The sequence below is a fragment of the Chiloscyllium plagiosum genome, unplaced genomic scaffold, assembly GCF_037043375.1.
Source record: "Chiloscyllium plagiosum isolate Xiang-an unplaced genomic scaffold, Cpla_swu_hap1 HiC_scaffold_29, whole genome shotgun sequence".
Lineage (NCBI taxonomy): Eukaryota > Metazoa > Chordata > Chondrichthyes > Orectolobiformes > Hemiscylliidae > Chiloscyllium > Chiloscyllium plagiosum.
This window is the reverse complement of record NW_028270167.1, coordinates 32814404-32831522: the sequence shown is the minus strand read 5'-3', so window position 1 is coordinate 32831522 and position 17119 is coordinate 32814404. Positions and strand designations below refer to the sequence as shown.

General features: G+C 40.3%; 1 protein-coding gene across 2 annotated transcripts in view; it reads left to right on the top strand.

Annotated features, from left to right (window-relative positions):
• Positions 1 to 5851: 5851 nt before the first annotated feature.
• Positions 5852 to 17119, top strand: part of robo4 (roundabout, axon guidance receptor, homolog 4 (Drosophila)) — a 138475-nt gene continuing 127207 nt past the window's right edge. For both annotated transcript variants that reach the window (XM_043676848.2, XM_043676846.2), the window contains exon 1: positions 5852 to 6191. In XM_043676848.2, coding sequence (XP_043532783.2) covers positions 6035 to 6191 — 157 coding nt within the window. In that variant the 5' untranslated portion in view covers positions 5852 to 6034. The remainder of the gene's footprint in view (positions 6192 to 17119) is intronic.

The following is a 17119-nucleotide window of genomic DNA, read 5'->3' as shown; positions in this document are numbered from 1 at the left end:
TGGGACTTGAACTGACAACTTCCTGACTTGGACCTGAGAATGCTACACTGAACCAAGGTTGTCACATAGCAGCAGAAAGGCTCTCGACATGATGTTGGATAGATATGCCACAGGTAAAAGTAAACTTGGATGTTCTCTCACATTGCGTAGATTAACGATAACTGCTGGGATAATATTTATTGATGGCACGAATAATGAGGTATTGCATTGACCGCTTCCCATCCCAAACTCTCAATGCTTCTTCTTTCCTTTACAGTCAGAGGAAAATAGGGGAAGGCAGAAATCTAGGAATAATTTGCTGATATTACCTCACATTTCATGAATAGTTGAGAAAAAAAGATCTGTTCCTTATGTTTATTGCTTTACTTGCTGCATAGCTGAATTTTAATAATCTACTGGAATATTTATGCTTGACCCAGATTTTTAGATGACTGCTTATAAATAAGATATAAATGAAGGATTTGCACGTATTGTAACAGAGCTCTTTCTATTATAGACTGAAGCTGACTTAGAATTAAACTCCACCGATGTTATTTTGAAGATGACTGACAGGCACTAAACTGATGATAATTCATACGCTGAGCACAATGATCATTATAATTTGGCAATTATTCTGCTTGGATCTGGAAGGTTGAGGAACTGTACTCATGTACGAGAGATTGGCAAGCCTGTGTGAGATTGTGGGGATGAACGAGAGAATGCAAGAAGAGTGCCAGTGAGAATGTGAACATGAAAGAAGATTGCAAGACACTAGACTGGTGTCTCTACTGGGCTTGTCTCCAGGGAAAGGGTGATAAAGATATGGGAGTGATAGAGGGGAGAGGCAGAGAGAGAGAAATAATGAGAACCAAAATGTGTATTTTGATCAGCCCAAAAATCATCCCTCTTCCATGACATAGTCTCAGCAATAGGAACCCTGGACACTTGCTGGGCAGCTAATTCAGTCACTTCTTGCCTTGTAGCATTTTACCTAGAGTGGAAAAGACTATACTGTATAGGGAGACAACGACTCCCAGCAGGATCTGTGGGGAGGAGCGATCCTCCATTATTGCTGTTCCTTGGCCCAATTTGGAACTATTAACAATATAGCCTACTTAGTTGAGTGGATCTGTTTGTGTCTTCATTGGAACCAAACATATGAATATACAAGTTGGTCACTCATCCCTTTAAGACTACTCCAGTATTCAATAAGTTCATGGCTGATTTATTTGGGTTCTGAATTCCATATTTTCACCGACCCCTGACCAGGAACTACTTATGCCTGCTTTACAAATATCCAATGACCCTTCCTCCACTACTTTCTGATGCAGGCAGTTCAAACAATCATATTCAATTCATGACATTAACTCTGTCTCTTCTTCCACAGGTGCTGACATATCCACTGAGCTTGCCCAGCACTCCCTTATTTTATTTCAGAATTCTAACATCACATTAACTATTATTACAAAAAATAGGCAGATTATCTGGTTATTATAACATTGCTGTATATTATGTGCAACTTGGCTGCCACATTCTCTACATTATAAGTGACTACATTTCAAAAACTACTTCATGTCCCCATTCACACACCAACTTTGGCCAAGTGCAACCTAAATCGAAGTCCAGAAACGCCAAATGCATCACAATTCTGTGGGTCGCCTTTCATATAGTTCAACAGACTTAGTGTGGGAATTTCAAAATACACATTTTGCTGACGTCCCAGTTCCAATGCTTGGTAGCATTCTGGAGTGACCAATGTACACCAATGACTCAGTGCATTTAAACTGCAGAGAGTTCTGGAGGTGAGTTCATACAATATTTTTAAGGCTACATTGGAGAGATTTTTGACTGACAAGAGAGTCAAAGGATATAGGGAGTGAATAGGAAAGTAGAAGCCAGAATCAGGTCAATTAACCAATTAACAAACAGTGGAGCTGGTTGGCACAAGGGGCTAAATAGTCTATTCTTACCCCTGATTTATATGCACATAGGCTAATGTGTATGAGAATATGTTTCTGACTTTCCTCCAAACTCAATATAGGATGCATTAGCAGGTCCACTCCAATGTGATGAGCCAGATTGATCTGGGGCTAGCTGGCATACAAATCAGGGACTGTATACAGAAGAATGTGCTCTGAATTAGTCTGCTTGATAGAAAGTCAAGGTTTCTATTTAATATTGAATGACTCCTTAGTTATATGGTATGGAAAGGATGGGAATAGCTGAATTGATTTGAAGTCCTGTCCCTGGTGTGTAATAAAAACTTTCCAAATAAGGCAAAGACAAACAAAAACCTGTAATAAAGGCATGCTTGGCTTGGCTTTGGATATTGGACAGGAACATACACAAATGACAGACAGGAAAGGCCTACTCCAGCCTGTCCCAGATAGGTGTGCCATCTTTGGCATCACAATATATTTACTTACCACCTCTGTGGAATCATGTAATCATCTGAGAGAGGTATGAAAACAGAGTTAGAAACCTGCACCAGTCCTGATGAAAGCTTGACAAGGTTTCTCCAGTGCATGGCTGATTGAAACTAGTCAAGAAGGCAGAACTGGCTTTGAGTCACTTCCCAGGATATGCAGTTTGAACAGACTTTAACCAGAAGCAGATCCAGCTGATGCTTAAAGGAATTCAATGAATGAGTTGGCAATTTCTTTCACACATTCACTATTTTCTAAGGAAGGAACTGTCTTCTAACATCCAAGCTAGTCTTGTCCTTAAATAACTGTGACTTACAAATCACTCATTGAGAATTTAAGAACATATCTGAGAAGGTTGATACCACTGCAATGATACAAGTTACGTACCTTTGTCAATCAGGACATGGACTGCCAACTTAGTGAAGGATGTTCTTTGATCTGCCCAAATCCTGCTATTGTTCCAGTTCAAGGAGTTGTGCATGTCTGAGGTTTGCAAATTGGCACATTCCAACTCTGCTCCCTCTAAGCTGCATGGCTGCTCTGACATTTTGCGCACAGCAATCGCCGTACTGATGCAGGTCACAGCATCGACTTCCGATTCCAGACATTATTATCATGCACAAACACACAGAGGTCTGTGCAGAAGATAAAGAAATCAGAGGGAATGCAGATTCTAAGGTGTAAGAATATAAAAAACTTTGGGCAGCTGCTGTAGAGGTGCAATTGGGGAAAGCTTGCTGCCCAAGGCCTTTCAGTGTAATAATTTAAGGGACTGGAAATTGTGGATCACCTTTGGCTGTGTTGCTTACAAAATGTACATTGTGAACCAAGAGAATTGAAAATGTATTGAGGCACTTCATAAATGTTACATCTATTGTACTTTCTGTAGTTTCCAATCTGAAATGTTTTTGCCCCCAGGCTGTATACCTGACATGGAATGAATTGTGTACTGAATAGTGTGATGATCACCAGGTAACCATTTATTGCTTATTCTTCGTTACTCTTGTTAGTGGAGGCCACATTTTTGAATTGCTGCAGTGCATGTGGTATAGGTACTTCCAGAGTACTGGTAGGTGGAGAGTACAGTAGATACAATAGATCCCGGTACGTGGTGTGGGGGGGCGGGGGGCGGGGGGGTATATTCCAAGACCTACCGCGGAAGACTAAAACCTTACATAGATGTGAACCCATTCATTTCAATGGGAAATCCACCAGCCTCCTGGTCACAGAGTCACAGAGTCATAGAGATGTACAAACTGACCCTTCAGCCTCCTGTCCAGGCCCTGTCCTGCAGTCAGAGTCATGATCCTCTCCTCAAAGGGTGAGGAGCTGAGTGACAGGATGCACGCCATTCAGCATGTGCCTTTCTGCTCTGTAGGGGGCTGCTTTCCTCACAGAAAGAGAGTAGGGCATGTTTTGTAGCGTTGGTGCTGTTACTGTTGGTGCATATGGGAATGTGTCACAAGTGAGTGGAAAAGCAACATGGAGGGAACGTAGAGTTGGTCGTGTCAGGGGTTGGGTGGATAAGAACAAGTGGGAAAGATGCTGCAGGCAATAGTGAGAGTGGTAAAGCACGAGCCTTGGTGGGAGGTGCGTACAGGAGTAGCAGAGGTGAAGTGAGGTATCAGAGACAAGGTGGTGGCACTTACAATGCCAAGAGTGGAGAAGAATATTGACATTCATCTTACTGTGTTGGGCATTCATCCAGATGGCTGAGACTGCTTTAACCTAGATGCCAATCTCAGACCAGGCTGGAACAGTTTGATGTTGCGGCATTCACTGCTGGTCCTGGGAGAAACAGAAGCCCTGCCATGTACCATCCTGTCCAACAAGACCTCCATTTCCCAGCCCTCAATGGCGGGGTGCCAATTTCCCCCCTGTCTGCCAGATCCAGGATAAAAATCCGCAACCACACCAGGCAGCTCCTGGAACTGCACGCGGTGTGATAGGATGGGAATGGAATGTGAGAGCTGCCACAAGGTTGGATTAGAAAGTGGGTACAGCAGATGCTGGAGATTCAAGTCAAAATTAGAGGGGTGCTGGAAATGCACAGCAGATCAGGCAGCATCCCAGGAGCAGGAAAATCAATGTTTTGGGCAAAAGCCCTTTGAAGGGCTTTTGCCTGAAACATTGATTTTCCTGCTTCTTGGATGCTGCCTGATCTGCTGTGCTTTTCCAGTACCCCTCTAATAGTGATGGGTAGGTAATTAATGAGGCGAGGTTGGGAAGGTAGGGTAAGGAAATGTGCTTGGCCTTGTGGTGAGGCACCTCCAGACTTCACCAAAAAAACCCCTAACATTCAGCCGACAGACACTGAAATGGGTTGAGACTAGAGATGACACTCAGTTACACACACTGACCTTCCAAAAGGGGTCACTGGGTAGCATTAGGGACAGGGATCCTGACTAAAAGACAGGGGCCAATCCTAAAGTGATTCAAGGACAGGATCCAGTGAAAACACAGGGTCTGTACTCAGAGCTTGTATTCTTGAAATAACTGGCAAAGTTGTGCAAGTGTTCCAGTGAGGGTCTTAAAATATTCGATATAAACTCACCCCAGGTGATATCCCATGTGCTTATTTTACCTGACACCTGAAATACAAGTCTGTGAACATTGCTGACTTCACTCCAATATCAAGCTGCTGCCTAATTAGTTACTTGCCAAGTCTGGCATCAGCTCCCCAGCCCTCAACCAACTCTTATTTAGAAACTGGGGTTTCTCTCCCAGTTAAAACTGTGGGGGCACTGGGCATGCTTTGAAAACACAATCCCATTCTGGACAAACAGCACTCTCTCAAGTGAAACTTAATTGATTTCAGATTGATTCTGAACTCAAAGTGATCCCAAACAGTGGACATGCTGTCCAACTATTTCATAGAAAGCAACAAACAACCAACTTTGTTAATAGCCCAGACTGGACAGGATAGCCGGAGATGATGGACTATCTGTTACTGTTTTAGATTTCATTTTGGTTGTGTTCACAAAGAGAAAATGTTTCACTTTTGCTTCCCAGCTTCCTAAACCCAACAAACATCCATACAAAAGGCAGCACAGACAGGCGGTAAAATCTATCACAGGACAGTCAATACTGTTTGAAAACAGAATTTCTAAAGGGCTGACATCCTTTATGTGGCCATCTTTCAAGGACGGCAACTTTCTACCTCCCTGATACTAGAGAGGGAAAACAAATCCTTAACATGAAGCATATTTATTTCTGCAGTATATCGCAGGCTAAACAAAAAGATGCCTGAGGATTCCCCTGAGTTGACAAAGTTGCTTTTCTGACAGTGTTGTTTCAAATTATGTTGGAAAATCTCTCCACCACCGCCCCCCCCCTTCTCATTTTCCCCCTCTCTCTGGATGTCACAGATGCTGCAGTCAGCTCTGCTCCCCTGTTCAGCTCTCAGCTCAGCATGGTGCCATCAAGCCTTTCTCCCTCATTGTTCCACAACTTAGAAAAAGAAGAGGAAAAGCACAAAAGCAGTTGCGAACATGCATGATAACAAATTCCAATAATTTACTGAGGAGCCTGAAGCAGGCAGGCAGCTACACAGACCTAAGTCTGTTGCTGCTGATGCTGGCGTTGTTAGTAGCCACGGGAGAAACCTCACTCCCAAACCCAGACCCGATATGATGCTTTTATTTGCTTCTCTTTGGCTCTGCCTTGTCCTTTGTACTGGTACGGAGAGTTCTAAAGTCTGCCAATGTCACTGTACCTGTCCACTAGACAAGTCTATGAGAGGGTCAAGACATCTGCACCCCTTCAAGCCCAGCTACAGATCTCGAAGTAAGTACCGAATCTTCAAATATCCCCCTCTGCTTTTAAACGTTTGTTTTCTCTTCTGTAACAATCAAGATTGGCATAACAAGCGGCAAACACCAAGCATCTCTCTCTCCCCCTCTCTGTTTCTCTCTCTGTTCTCAAATAAACACTTTTAACTTCGATACAATGGGAGGCTGATTACAAATTTTAATGACCTTTTTCATATGCAATTCCGCCTTTTCTCTCCTGACTTGAGTTAACAGCGCCTGCCTTCTCTCCCCGTTAAAAGAAATGTGTAAAACTAGTTAAGTGTCCCTTGTCCAGTCACTGGGACATTCTGAAAAAGAGATAGCAAAGTCCTATCTATTTACTATTGAGAAATTCCATCCTCCTGTCTGTAAGCGAAGGGGGGGGGGGGAAAACAAAACAGGATTCCAATTCAGTCTCATTTGAAATGTCTTTATAAATTGAAAATTTAATGTATTGCAACAAAACAAGAATTGAGAACAAATGTGAATTAAGTTAAAGAAGGAGATAATCGAAAATCCCAACTTAAAATTAACAATGTCTTTCATCAGTTAAAAGTATTTATGGATGTCAACAAAAATAGTTCCTCTAAAATAGTTTGTTCTTCCTAATGTTGCTGGAAATGTAGAAGACATCGACAAACTACTACATCAAATTCTAACACATTTTAACGCAGAGAGCTGAACTAGATGCGTGGGAAACTCGTCTGATTTGTCTTTTGGATAACACTTCAAATTTCTAAATTCCAAACCATACCATTTGCCTGAGCTAAATCGAAGTGACTCCCCGCTTGTTATCTTTTCCGCTTCTTAACAACTAGGCGCTTATTTTGTTAAAAAAAATTGTATATCTGAAGACACGGGGTGAAATAAGATTTATTCAAGAGTAGGAATAAATAAAAATAGTTCTTTCCAAAATCGTGATAGTTAACACAAGGCACACTGACTTCTGTCTGAGGACGGCTTTATTAATGCTAAGTTTTAACTTCCTAAATACCCCATTTATAGATCTCGGGAATATGCGTTACCTGCTCTGTAACTTATTTATATCTGCAAAAGGTGCAAGGTGTATGAATCACAGACTAAAGTTTAGCGAATATGTAATGACCATGTATGTTGAAAATTAATGTGTTCAATCAATAGATGCAAACGTGTGCACACACTGTATGAACGGGAATGTACTTCACTTCTATGCAAATTGCTTTAAGAATTGTAGGAAGTTTGAAAGTTGAAAGGATAATAGTCCAAATCAAGGTCTAGATTCCATGTGTTAAGCAGAGAGGCAGGTTCCAACTCTGAATGAATGCTTCTACAAAAAAGGCCTGCTCTATGAAATGTTTGCTTCCTGCAGGCAAGCACAGTGGTAGATTATCCCACCAGCAAATCAACTGTTCAACTGTTGAAAATTAACACTTTGCCCTCAGCCCAACAAATTACTACAAAAAAGAGTAACAATGACCCATACACAGACAGCTTCCTTCCAAAAACTGTCCACTGATATATTTTGCGGCCTTATATTCCTTCGCTACCCAACTGCGCCTCACCAAAGAATGTGAGCCAAAAAGAGACAATAAAGTCGTGGCTTGTTGATCTATTTAGCCCCTCAGATAATCTGCAAGGCAGACTTGGTTGAATGTTTATGGTTTTAAAAATAATACACTAAATATTGAAATGACCACTAGCTGGGAATTTAATTGAGATGACTACAAGATAATAAATAGTTAAATAGCAAAATTATCATGGTTAATGGATGGAACAAACTGCTCCAAAGGTCAATTATCTGTATCTAGTGTCTGAGCTGGATTTAAAATTGTTTTTTAAAGTTAATTTTGTTTGTTAATTCTTGAAATTATTTCATCATTGAGCAATACAAACTCTATTGGATTGTGTTTGATTATTTTAAATTCCCATTGGGTAATGTTCATTTCATGGTTATTCCCAATGGAGTGCCCTTGTTACATGTCATAGCAGCACTAGATTATATTAAATCCCCATTAGATTTTGCTTGGTCTAGGCATAATGTGGACTGGAATCTCATCATTTTATGTACAATTGTTCCACAGACAAGCACTCTTACTTTTAAACTAGTATCTCTTTGGGTGGAAAATCTGCCATCCTTGCCTGACCTGCCTTTACATGATTCCAGTCCCACACTGCTGTGGTTGACTCTTAATTGTCATATGCAGTTGTGCCATAAGCAAATCGGTTTTATTAAATAATATTGGGCAATAAATTCCATTCCTGCAAGCATGTCTCAAGAATCTCTTTTAAATTTCATTTCTCTGTTAGTTCACTGGTTAATGCATCCTTGTACATTTCAGTTGTATCATAAAACAATTAATTTATTAGAAAAAACAAGGTTAACAATTGCATTAAAATAGCACATAAAGGAATCACGAGTGAGCTACCAGAGGGAGAGCCGAGAGCAACTGAATTTATGTTGTCTGCAATGAATCTTGTTTGACTCTTTTATAGCATTGTCTCAGTGAAATACTCAATACTTTATTGGTGGATGTGGGGGATTTCAATGCTTTAGTGGTACATCTTAGGCTTATTACGGTATGACTGACTACCTAAAAACATTAAATAATAGATGCTGCAGTTCATGAATCAATCTATTCAGTTTAATATCAGGAAAATAAATCTGTTCCTATAATGATATACAGCCTAAACTTTCTAATTCAATGCTGCTTCATTCACACTGTCACAATAGTTCAGAATTATTTTGTATGCATAAAATGGTTTTGAATTTTCAAAGCTGAATTGCTTTGGAAACTTGAGCACTTGTTAAAAAATTGTGATGTTAAATGATGTTGGAAAGTGCTGCACCTAATACAGAATTAGAAGACAGTAGTTTACAATCACCTGATAAATATATGTACTTAGAATTCGAGAAGATTTCCATTTACATTGGCCCCTGCCATATTACAGATTTTAATTCTTACAATTCTGCAATCACTTATATTTGTACACTGCACCTCGCATTGCAGAGAGACATTTCACAATAATGGCCATCAAATAGTGAGGCAGAAAAGAACAGGAAGGAGGAATGCATAAGGGATATTAGGACCAGTCGCTAAATGTTTGAACAAAGAGGTCAGTTTTGAACTAAAGAGTGCCTTAAAGGAGGGGCAGTAAGTAGAGAGCTGGAAGGGTTCAAGGAGGGAATGCCAGAACTGGGGCCTTCACAGTTAAAGGCACAGCTGCCAATGAATGAATGAAATTAAGAATGCATGGGATGACGGAGCTGGAGGTGTGCAGAGTTCTCTGGGAGGTTATAGAACTTGAGGAGGTGACAGGGTTAGGCAGGGCAAAGGCAAGGCAAAGAATGCATCGAATGCGAGGATCAAAATTTGAACTTTGGAGAAAAATCTGAAGAAAATGATGACATACATCTATTTTGGTTGCAGCTGTATGATTGTGTTAGTATTCAGATAGAATCATAAAATCAGAGAATCCTTACAGTATGGAAGCAGGCCATTCAGCCCATTGAGTTCACACCAACTCTCCAAAGAGCATCCCAACTAGATCCACCCTATCCCTATAACCCTGCATTTTCCCATGGCTAATCCAACTAGCTTGCATGTCCCTGGGCACTTTGGAGCAATTAAGCATGGTCAATCCACCTAATCTACATATCTTTGGACTGTGGGAGGAAATTGGAGTACCCAGAGAAAACCCACACAGACACTGGGGAGAATGTGCAAATTCCACACAGACAGTTGCCTGAGAGTGGAATCGAACCTGGGTCCCTGGTGCTGAGATGCAGCAGTGCAACTTTGCTCAGCAAGAGGGTTTGTGTCTTTAATTTTCAGTTCCTCAATGTAAGGAGCCAAACACCTGAATATTTTAATCCCTTCTTATTGGTAGTATCACATTTTATGGCATTTCACATCACTGCTTTAAGACAGAATCATGGAACCTTGAATTTATAATCGAATCATAGATTCCCTACTGTATGGAAACAGGCCATTTGGCCCAACAAGCCCACATAACCCTCCAAAAAGTAACTCACCCAGACCCATTCCGCTACATTTACCCCTGACTAATGCACCTAACCCACACATCCCTGAATACTATGGGCAGTTTAGCATAGCCAATTCACCTAACCTGCACACCTGAGTCTACAAGCTGGTTTTGATAACCAGCTTTAATAATATCAAATCAGTAAAGAGACATGTGAACATAAGTCCTTTCAAATCCAATTTAAAGCTTCAGAGAATCATTATGAAACATTTGGCCCCAATTTAAAATAAGTTTCTTCTCTCCACAGATATAATTTAACCCCAGCTTCAAATGAGTACCCAATTCAGTCAGTCCTCTTGTTTTTGATGAGATTATCTATACTATGTACCAATGAGCCAGAAATAGTTTTATGCAGTGCTTCTGTACTTTGGGTTAAGTTGCAAGAAATATACATAATCAAAGGTTCCAACAGCCTGGAGAGAGAGGCAACCTCCTTCCAATTTGTGACGTCAGACTCACAATGGAAATAGTTTGGGCTGCCTCTGAAATCCAGTGTTCCCATCAGACAATGTATGTTGTGGGTCAAATTGCACAAGCCATCAATTACATTCAATTAAGTGAGAAATCGCAACGTTGTAGATTCATCTCTGCTGTACCAAATCCATGCTAGCTACTAAGTCCATCACTAAGATCTCATGGAATATAGGGAGAGCTAGTCATTTGGACACAGAACTGGCTCAAAGGTAGAAGACAAAGGGTTGCTTTTTAGACTGAAGGCCTATGACCAGTGGAATGCCACAAGGATCGATGCTGGGTCCACTGCTTTTTGTCTTTTATACAAATGATTTGGATGTGAACATAGGAGACACAATTAGTAAGATTGCAGAAGACACCTAATTGGAGGTGTAGTGGATAGCAAAGAAAGTTATCTCAGAGTACCATGGAATCTTGATCAGATGGGTCAATGGGCCGAGGAATGGCAGATGGAGTTTAATTTAAATAAATGTGAGGTGCTGCATTTTTGGTAAGGCAAATCATGGCAGGACTTATACACTTAATGGAATGGTCCTGGGGAGTTTTACTGAACAAAGAGACCTTTGAGTGCTGTTTTATAGTTCTTTGAAAGTAGTGTTGCAGGTGGATAGGATAAAGAAAAAGGCATTTGGCATGCTTTCCTATATTGGTCAGAGTATTGAGCAAAGGAGTTGGGAAGTCAAATTGCTGCTATACAGGATCGGCCACTTCTGAATATTGTATGCAATCTGGTCTCACTCCTATAGGAAAGATGTTGTGAAACTTGAATTGGTTCAGAAAAGAGTTACAAAGATGTTGCTAGGGTTGGAGGATTTGAGCTATAGGGAGAGGCTGAATAGGCTGGGGCTATTTTTCCTGGAGCTTCGGAGGCTGAGGGGTGACCTTACAGAGGTTTATAAAATCATAAGGGGCAAGGATAGGATAAATAGACAAGGTCTTTTCCCAGGGATGGGAGAGTTGACAACTAAAGGGCATAGATTTAGGGTGAGAGGGGAAAGATATAAAAGGGACTTAATGGGCAAGCTTTTCACACAAAGGCTGGTGCTTGTATGGAATGAGCTGCCAGAGGAAGTGAAGGAGGCAGGTTCAACTACAACGTTTAAAGAGTATTTGGATGGGTAGATGATTAAGAATGGTGTAGAGGGATATAGTTGAAACTTTATTGCTGGAACAGCACAGCAGGTCAGGCAGCATCCAGGGAACAGGAGATTCGACGTTTCGGGCACAGGCCCTTGTTCCCTGGATGCTGCCTGACCTGCTGTGCTGTTCCAGCAATAAAGTTTCAACTTTGATCTCCAGCATCTGCAGACCTCACTTTCTCCCCGTAGAGGGATATAGACCAAATGCTGGCAAATGGGACTAGATTAATTTAGGATATCTGGTCGGCATGGACAGGTTGGACCGAACGGTCTGTTTCTGTGCTGTACATCTCTATGATGCTACGAATCTATAAGTCATAATAATCATTAGACTGAATGTCCTCATTCTGATTCATAACACTTCTGTGATTCTCTAATTTGTCAAATACTTCAGGGCTGCTGTGCATCTCAATTGATATATCAAATGACAGAGAATATGCACCATATGCATTTATTGATTGGGTCTGAATCTACAAACATTCACTTAATGGTGCAAAGAATCAACTTTGATCACAGGGATGAAAAGGGCGACAATAGCAGTCAAATGTAGTATTCAAAATCTCTCAGGGATTGTGAAGTAGTGCCAGAGCCTAGAAACAAATCTCCCCGCACCCCCCCCCCCCCCAACTCAACTTGAGGAGGAAACTAATGAAAGCAAAATAAGATGAAAAATATCTATATTTTACTATAACTCTTTGATATTTCCATAAAAGATAAATAACAACTTACACAATTAAACTTGGGCAGTAATTCCTTTCAGTCTAAACAATTATTATTCATTAATCAGTCCCTCATTTCCCTTAATTGGCTAATTAACCACTCAAGGGCTACAGACTTTAAAATTAATTGAATTCATTATTTTCTTTATAAAAAATGTCTAATTCTGCTTGACAAACAAGCTTGAAGGACATTGTTTGTCGCAGTGTGCAGTGTGACACTGTTCTACAGAAAATGAGTTTTCAGCATAAAGGGGCACTGTGATCGATGGAGGCCTACATTCAGATGCTAGTTATAGCTCAATAATAGTAATCTCACCTACTGTGAATTCAAGTCCCACTCCATGCACTTGAGCACAGATTTGAAATTGACCCCCCACTGTAGTACTGAGGGAGATTGTGCTGGATGTGCAGACTTTTGGATAAGGTATTAAACCAAGGCCCCACCTACATTCTCAGTTCAACAAAATTAGATCATTGGACATAATCTCGAAGGACAGAAGAGGAGTTGTCCCCAGTGTCCTGGTAGTTATATTTTACTCTTGTTAAATGTCCATCTACAACACATGAACATTCTTAAAAAGGCGTAAAGCAAAATAGAGAATCAGAGTCTTTCTACACCTCCCTGGATAGGGAATGGAGGGACTCGGGATAGGGTGGGGAATATGGTGTTTAAGATCAGCTGTCTGTTGCATAAGCCACATTGAAACTTGAAACTTGAGCATTTGTATAGTCAGATGATGCCAGTGGCCACTTAGAAGTTAATGACTTTCAGAATCATTATCAGACACAGTTCAATCTATGAATGTCTAGAATATTAAATCAGATGATGGAATACAATGATTGATATTCCATCTTCTTCATAATGACAGGAGGAGGGATTCTTCAAAAGTACTCTATTGGCTGTAAAGCACTTGGGATATTTAGATATTGAAAGGCACTATATAAATGCAAGTTTTTCTGTCTAACTGAAGCAGTTATTGTTACTTGGTTTTCAGAAGCATTTTTTTACAGTGTAGAAAATTGGCATCAGATAAAAAGCATAACTGCTACTTTGGATTTTGATGTTTGAAGTTCCAAGATGGTCAACAAAACAGACTCAAAACACTTGAACTGTTTGGAACAGGCAAGAAAAGAGAGGGTTTTAGCAGCTCATATTTCAGTACATTTTGTGAGGATTCTTAAAAATTAGCAAACCATTAAACAGACAAATATCTTAACGTCCAAAGCCCAGAATTTAAATCTAGTCATTGTGATGGTGACTATAAAACTATCTTCAATTATTGAAAAAAACCATTTGATTTATTAATGTTCTTCAGAGAAGGAATTCTGCCCACCTCAGCCACGTCTTGCCCTACTGTGATGTAGCTGACTGTTATTACTCCTGAAATGGCTAAATATGCCAGCCAGTTCAAGGGTAATTCGAGATGGGAAGCAAAAGCTAGCCTTGCTAGTGATGTCCACATCCCATGGAAGAATAAATAAAAACAAACTACAGTCTAAAACCAAATGGTTCTTTGGCCATTCTACATCGAGTGAGACTTTTCGCAACCATTTGACCTCAGAGGTATCCTAATGCAGCCTGATCCAAGTTCACATTCATACTTTTCAAGATGTGATTATTATTGGAATAGAAATATGAGAAATGCTGATGGTTTTCAATGTGTTCCAACATGAGCTGAGTAAAGATGGAATCTTGGATGGAGTCATAGAATCATACTGCTTGGAAACAGGCCCTTCAGCCCAACTCGTCCAAACTGACCAGGTTTCTGAAACAAAACTGCATGATCTTCATGATCTTTATGAATTTTTGCACCTACTGCAACATTGCATGCAGTTACTGAGCCATCAGAAGCAGGTCAAAATCAATCATGTTCAAGGATTATTTTGGGAAAAAGCCAGTCGTAAAGTGCCACTAATTGTTTCAATGCCATCAGGTTATTAAAAGTGAGTCATCAATGCTTACTTGGTTTTAATGTACAGATGCATTTCCACTAAGGTCACATGAATGGTCATGGTCACATTACGTTGTAAACTATAAGTATCCTACCTATCTATGTATCGATGTTCTATTGGTCATTGTTTGAAGGCCTGGCTGTTTCTTCCTCAACACATGGACTCTCCCAGAATAGACTTTCCTGTTCCTGGCCCCAGATCATCTCTGATCATCTGGGAAAATTCTGCAAAGGAAATCTGGAGGGATGTTCATTAGGGTTGATGATATCCCTGCTTGATTTTTCTAAATGTGCTGCACTGTGACAATTCCAGTAGAAGAACAATAATGTCTGTTCCTGAAGTTCCTTTCCTCTCTCTCGTTTCTCCTTTCCTCTTGCAGATTCAGAATGACTTGACTATCACCTTGCCTTCTTCTCTCCTTCCTACTCACTGTAACCTTGGCAACGTCCTTCACTGGGAACCCCGAAACTTCATCCCAGCTTGTGAATGAACAAAGAGAGAATGTATTTTAGCCATTAAAACTATTTGGGCATACTTCAATATCGGACTTGAGAGACCCATGAGAGACCCACGAGAGTCCCGTGTCATTTCTGATATAAACCAGCAGATATTTTAATTATATCTACACCACATTCCTTTAGGAATTTGTCACTGTAGCAGGCTCAGAGAGAACAGAGTAACTTTGCATTAATGATTCCTAAACTTTTCCATCACTATGGCTTTCCTTGCCTGAGGCCTTGGTCTGCTGTTAGAGATTTATTGCTGCCATTAGTTACGAACTCCAGTATTCTTTGTCACGCAGTTACTGAGATGCTGGAAAGTGAACTGCATGGACAGTGATTAATTTTGTCTGACTATCAGGGATGGCTGAATTACAAACTCTGATTGGATATAATCCTGGAATTGTCATCACATGACCTCCTACCTCCAAAGGCTTGTCCATCACCTGCACTAATCATCCCACCACATTGCTCTCGCTGGTTACACATTTGATGGTGCCTTTCACCACTTTAAAAGTGAATATTGATTACCGGATGATGTCATGACTGCTGATCAAACAGCCTTTTACTCCACATCCAATACTTAAAAAAAATTCTTAAAAACTACAATTCATGAGATGAATCAATTCCACGTGTTATTCCATTTCTCCAACTCATGTCACTACATTTCATAGGTACTAACTGATAGTTTCAAGCCATATGAAATTCCCGTATGTCACTTTCTCAGTGTATCATTTGGACTCTTCCTCAATGTAGTGGCCATGTGGAACTGTGATGTGCAGGTGTCAGTGTTGGACTGGGGTGGACAAAGTCAGAAGTAACATGACATCAGGTCATAGTCCAATAGGTTTAATTGAAATCACAAACTTTCAGAGCACTGCTCCTTTGTCAGGAGAAGTGTGTGACTTCTGACTATGTGAAATTGTTTTGTTATTTGTGGATTAATTTTGAGCTAAGAGTCTTGAAGTAGTTCCATATCTCTCTATCTTGCTATGTTTCTCTAATTTCCCACTTCTCTGTCTTTAATTCTCACTGAATCTATGTCTCTCTTTGTATCTCTCTTTTCCTCAATATATTTTTGTTAGCACAGGAACAAATGCATCACTTTATTTGTAAGGCTTCATAACAAAGCACATCAATCCAAACTTTTTCATCCCATTTCCAATCACCAAGTTGTCATTTGAATGCCAGATTTTCACTACTTCATCTAAAATAAATGTTGGAAAGAAAATTGTACATAATACCCTTTTTGAACTTCATTTAGAAAAGCTGCAGGTATTCAAACATTTGTTGACTTACATTGCTCTAATAGGCATAGAGTCAAATTGTTTCCTGACTCATAGTGACTTAAGTTCAAGGAAAGGAATGGGTTAGCATGATTTAGTGGAAAAAAAATCAAGTTTGACCATTGTTTTGATGTTCTTTGAAGGAACAACATGTGCTGTGGGTAAAGAAGAGCCTATAGATGTACTGTATTTAGGTTTCCAGGAATCATTTGACAAGATGCAGCATAAAAGATTTTTGCAAGGTTTGTGAAGGTTTGTAGCTCAGGTTGCGGCTTAGGGTGTAGGTTTGCTCGCTAAGCTGTAGGTTTGATATCCAGACGTTTCATTACCTGGCTAGGTAACATCATCAGTGGCAACCTCCAAGTGAAGCGAAGCTGTTGTCTCCTGCTTTCTATTTATATAAGTTGATATAAATAGAAAGCAGGAGACAACAGCTTCACTTCACTTGGAGGTCACCACTGATGATGTTACCTAGCCAGGTAATGAAACGTCTGGATATCAAACCTACAGCTCAGCGAGCAAACCTACACCCTAAAGCATAAAAGATTATTGTACAATGTGGGATTTCATGATTTCGGGAGATTGTATTAGATGGAATAGAAGATTGGCTGGTTAGCAAGGAACAAAGAACATACATTAGGCTGAGATAGACATTTTTAATCAGAAAGGCCATCAGAAGCTATGGGGGAAAGACAGGAAGGTGGAGTTCAGGATTATCACATCAGTGATGATCTCATTGAATGGCAGAGCAAACTCAATGGGCTGAATGGCTTACTTCTGCTCCTATGTCTTATGGTCTTAGCAGGCAACATGCAAATTTCGGTATTTT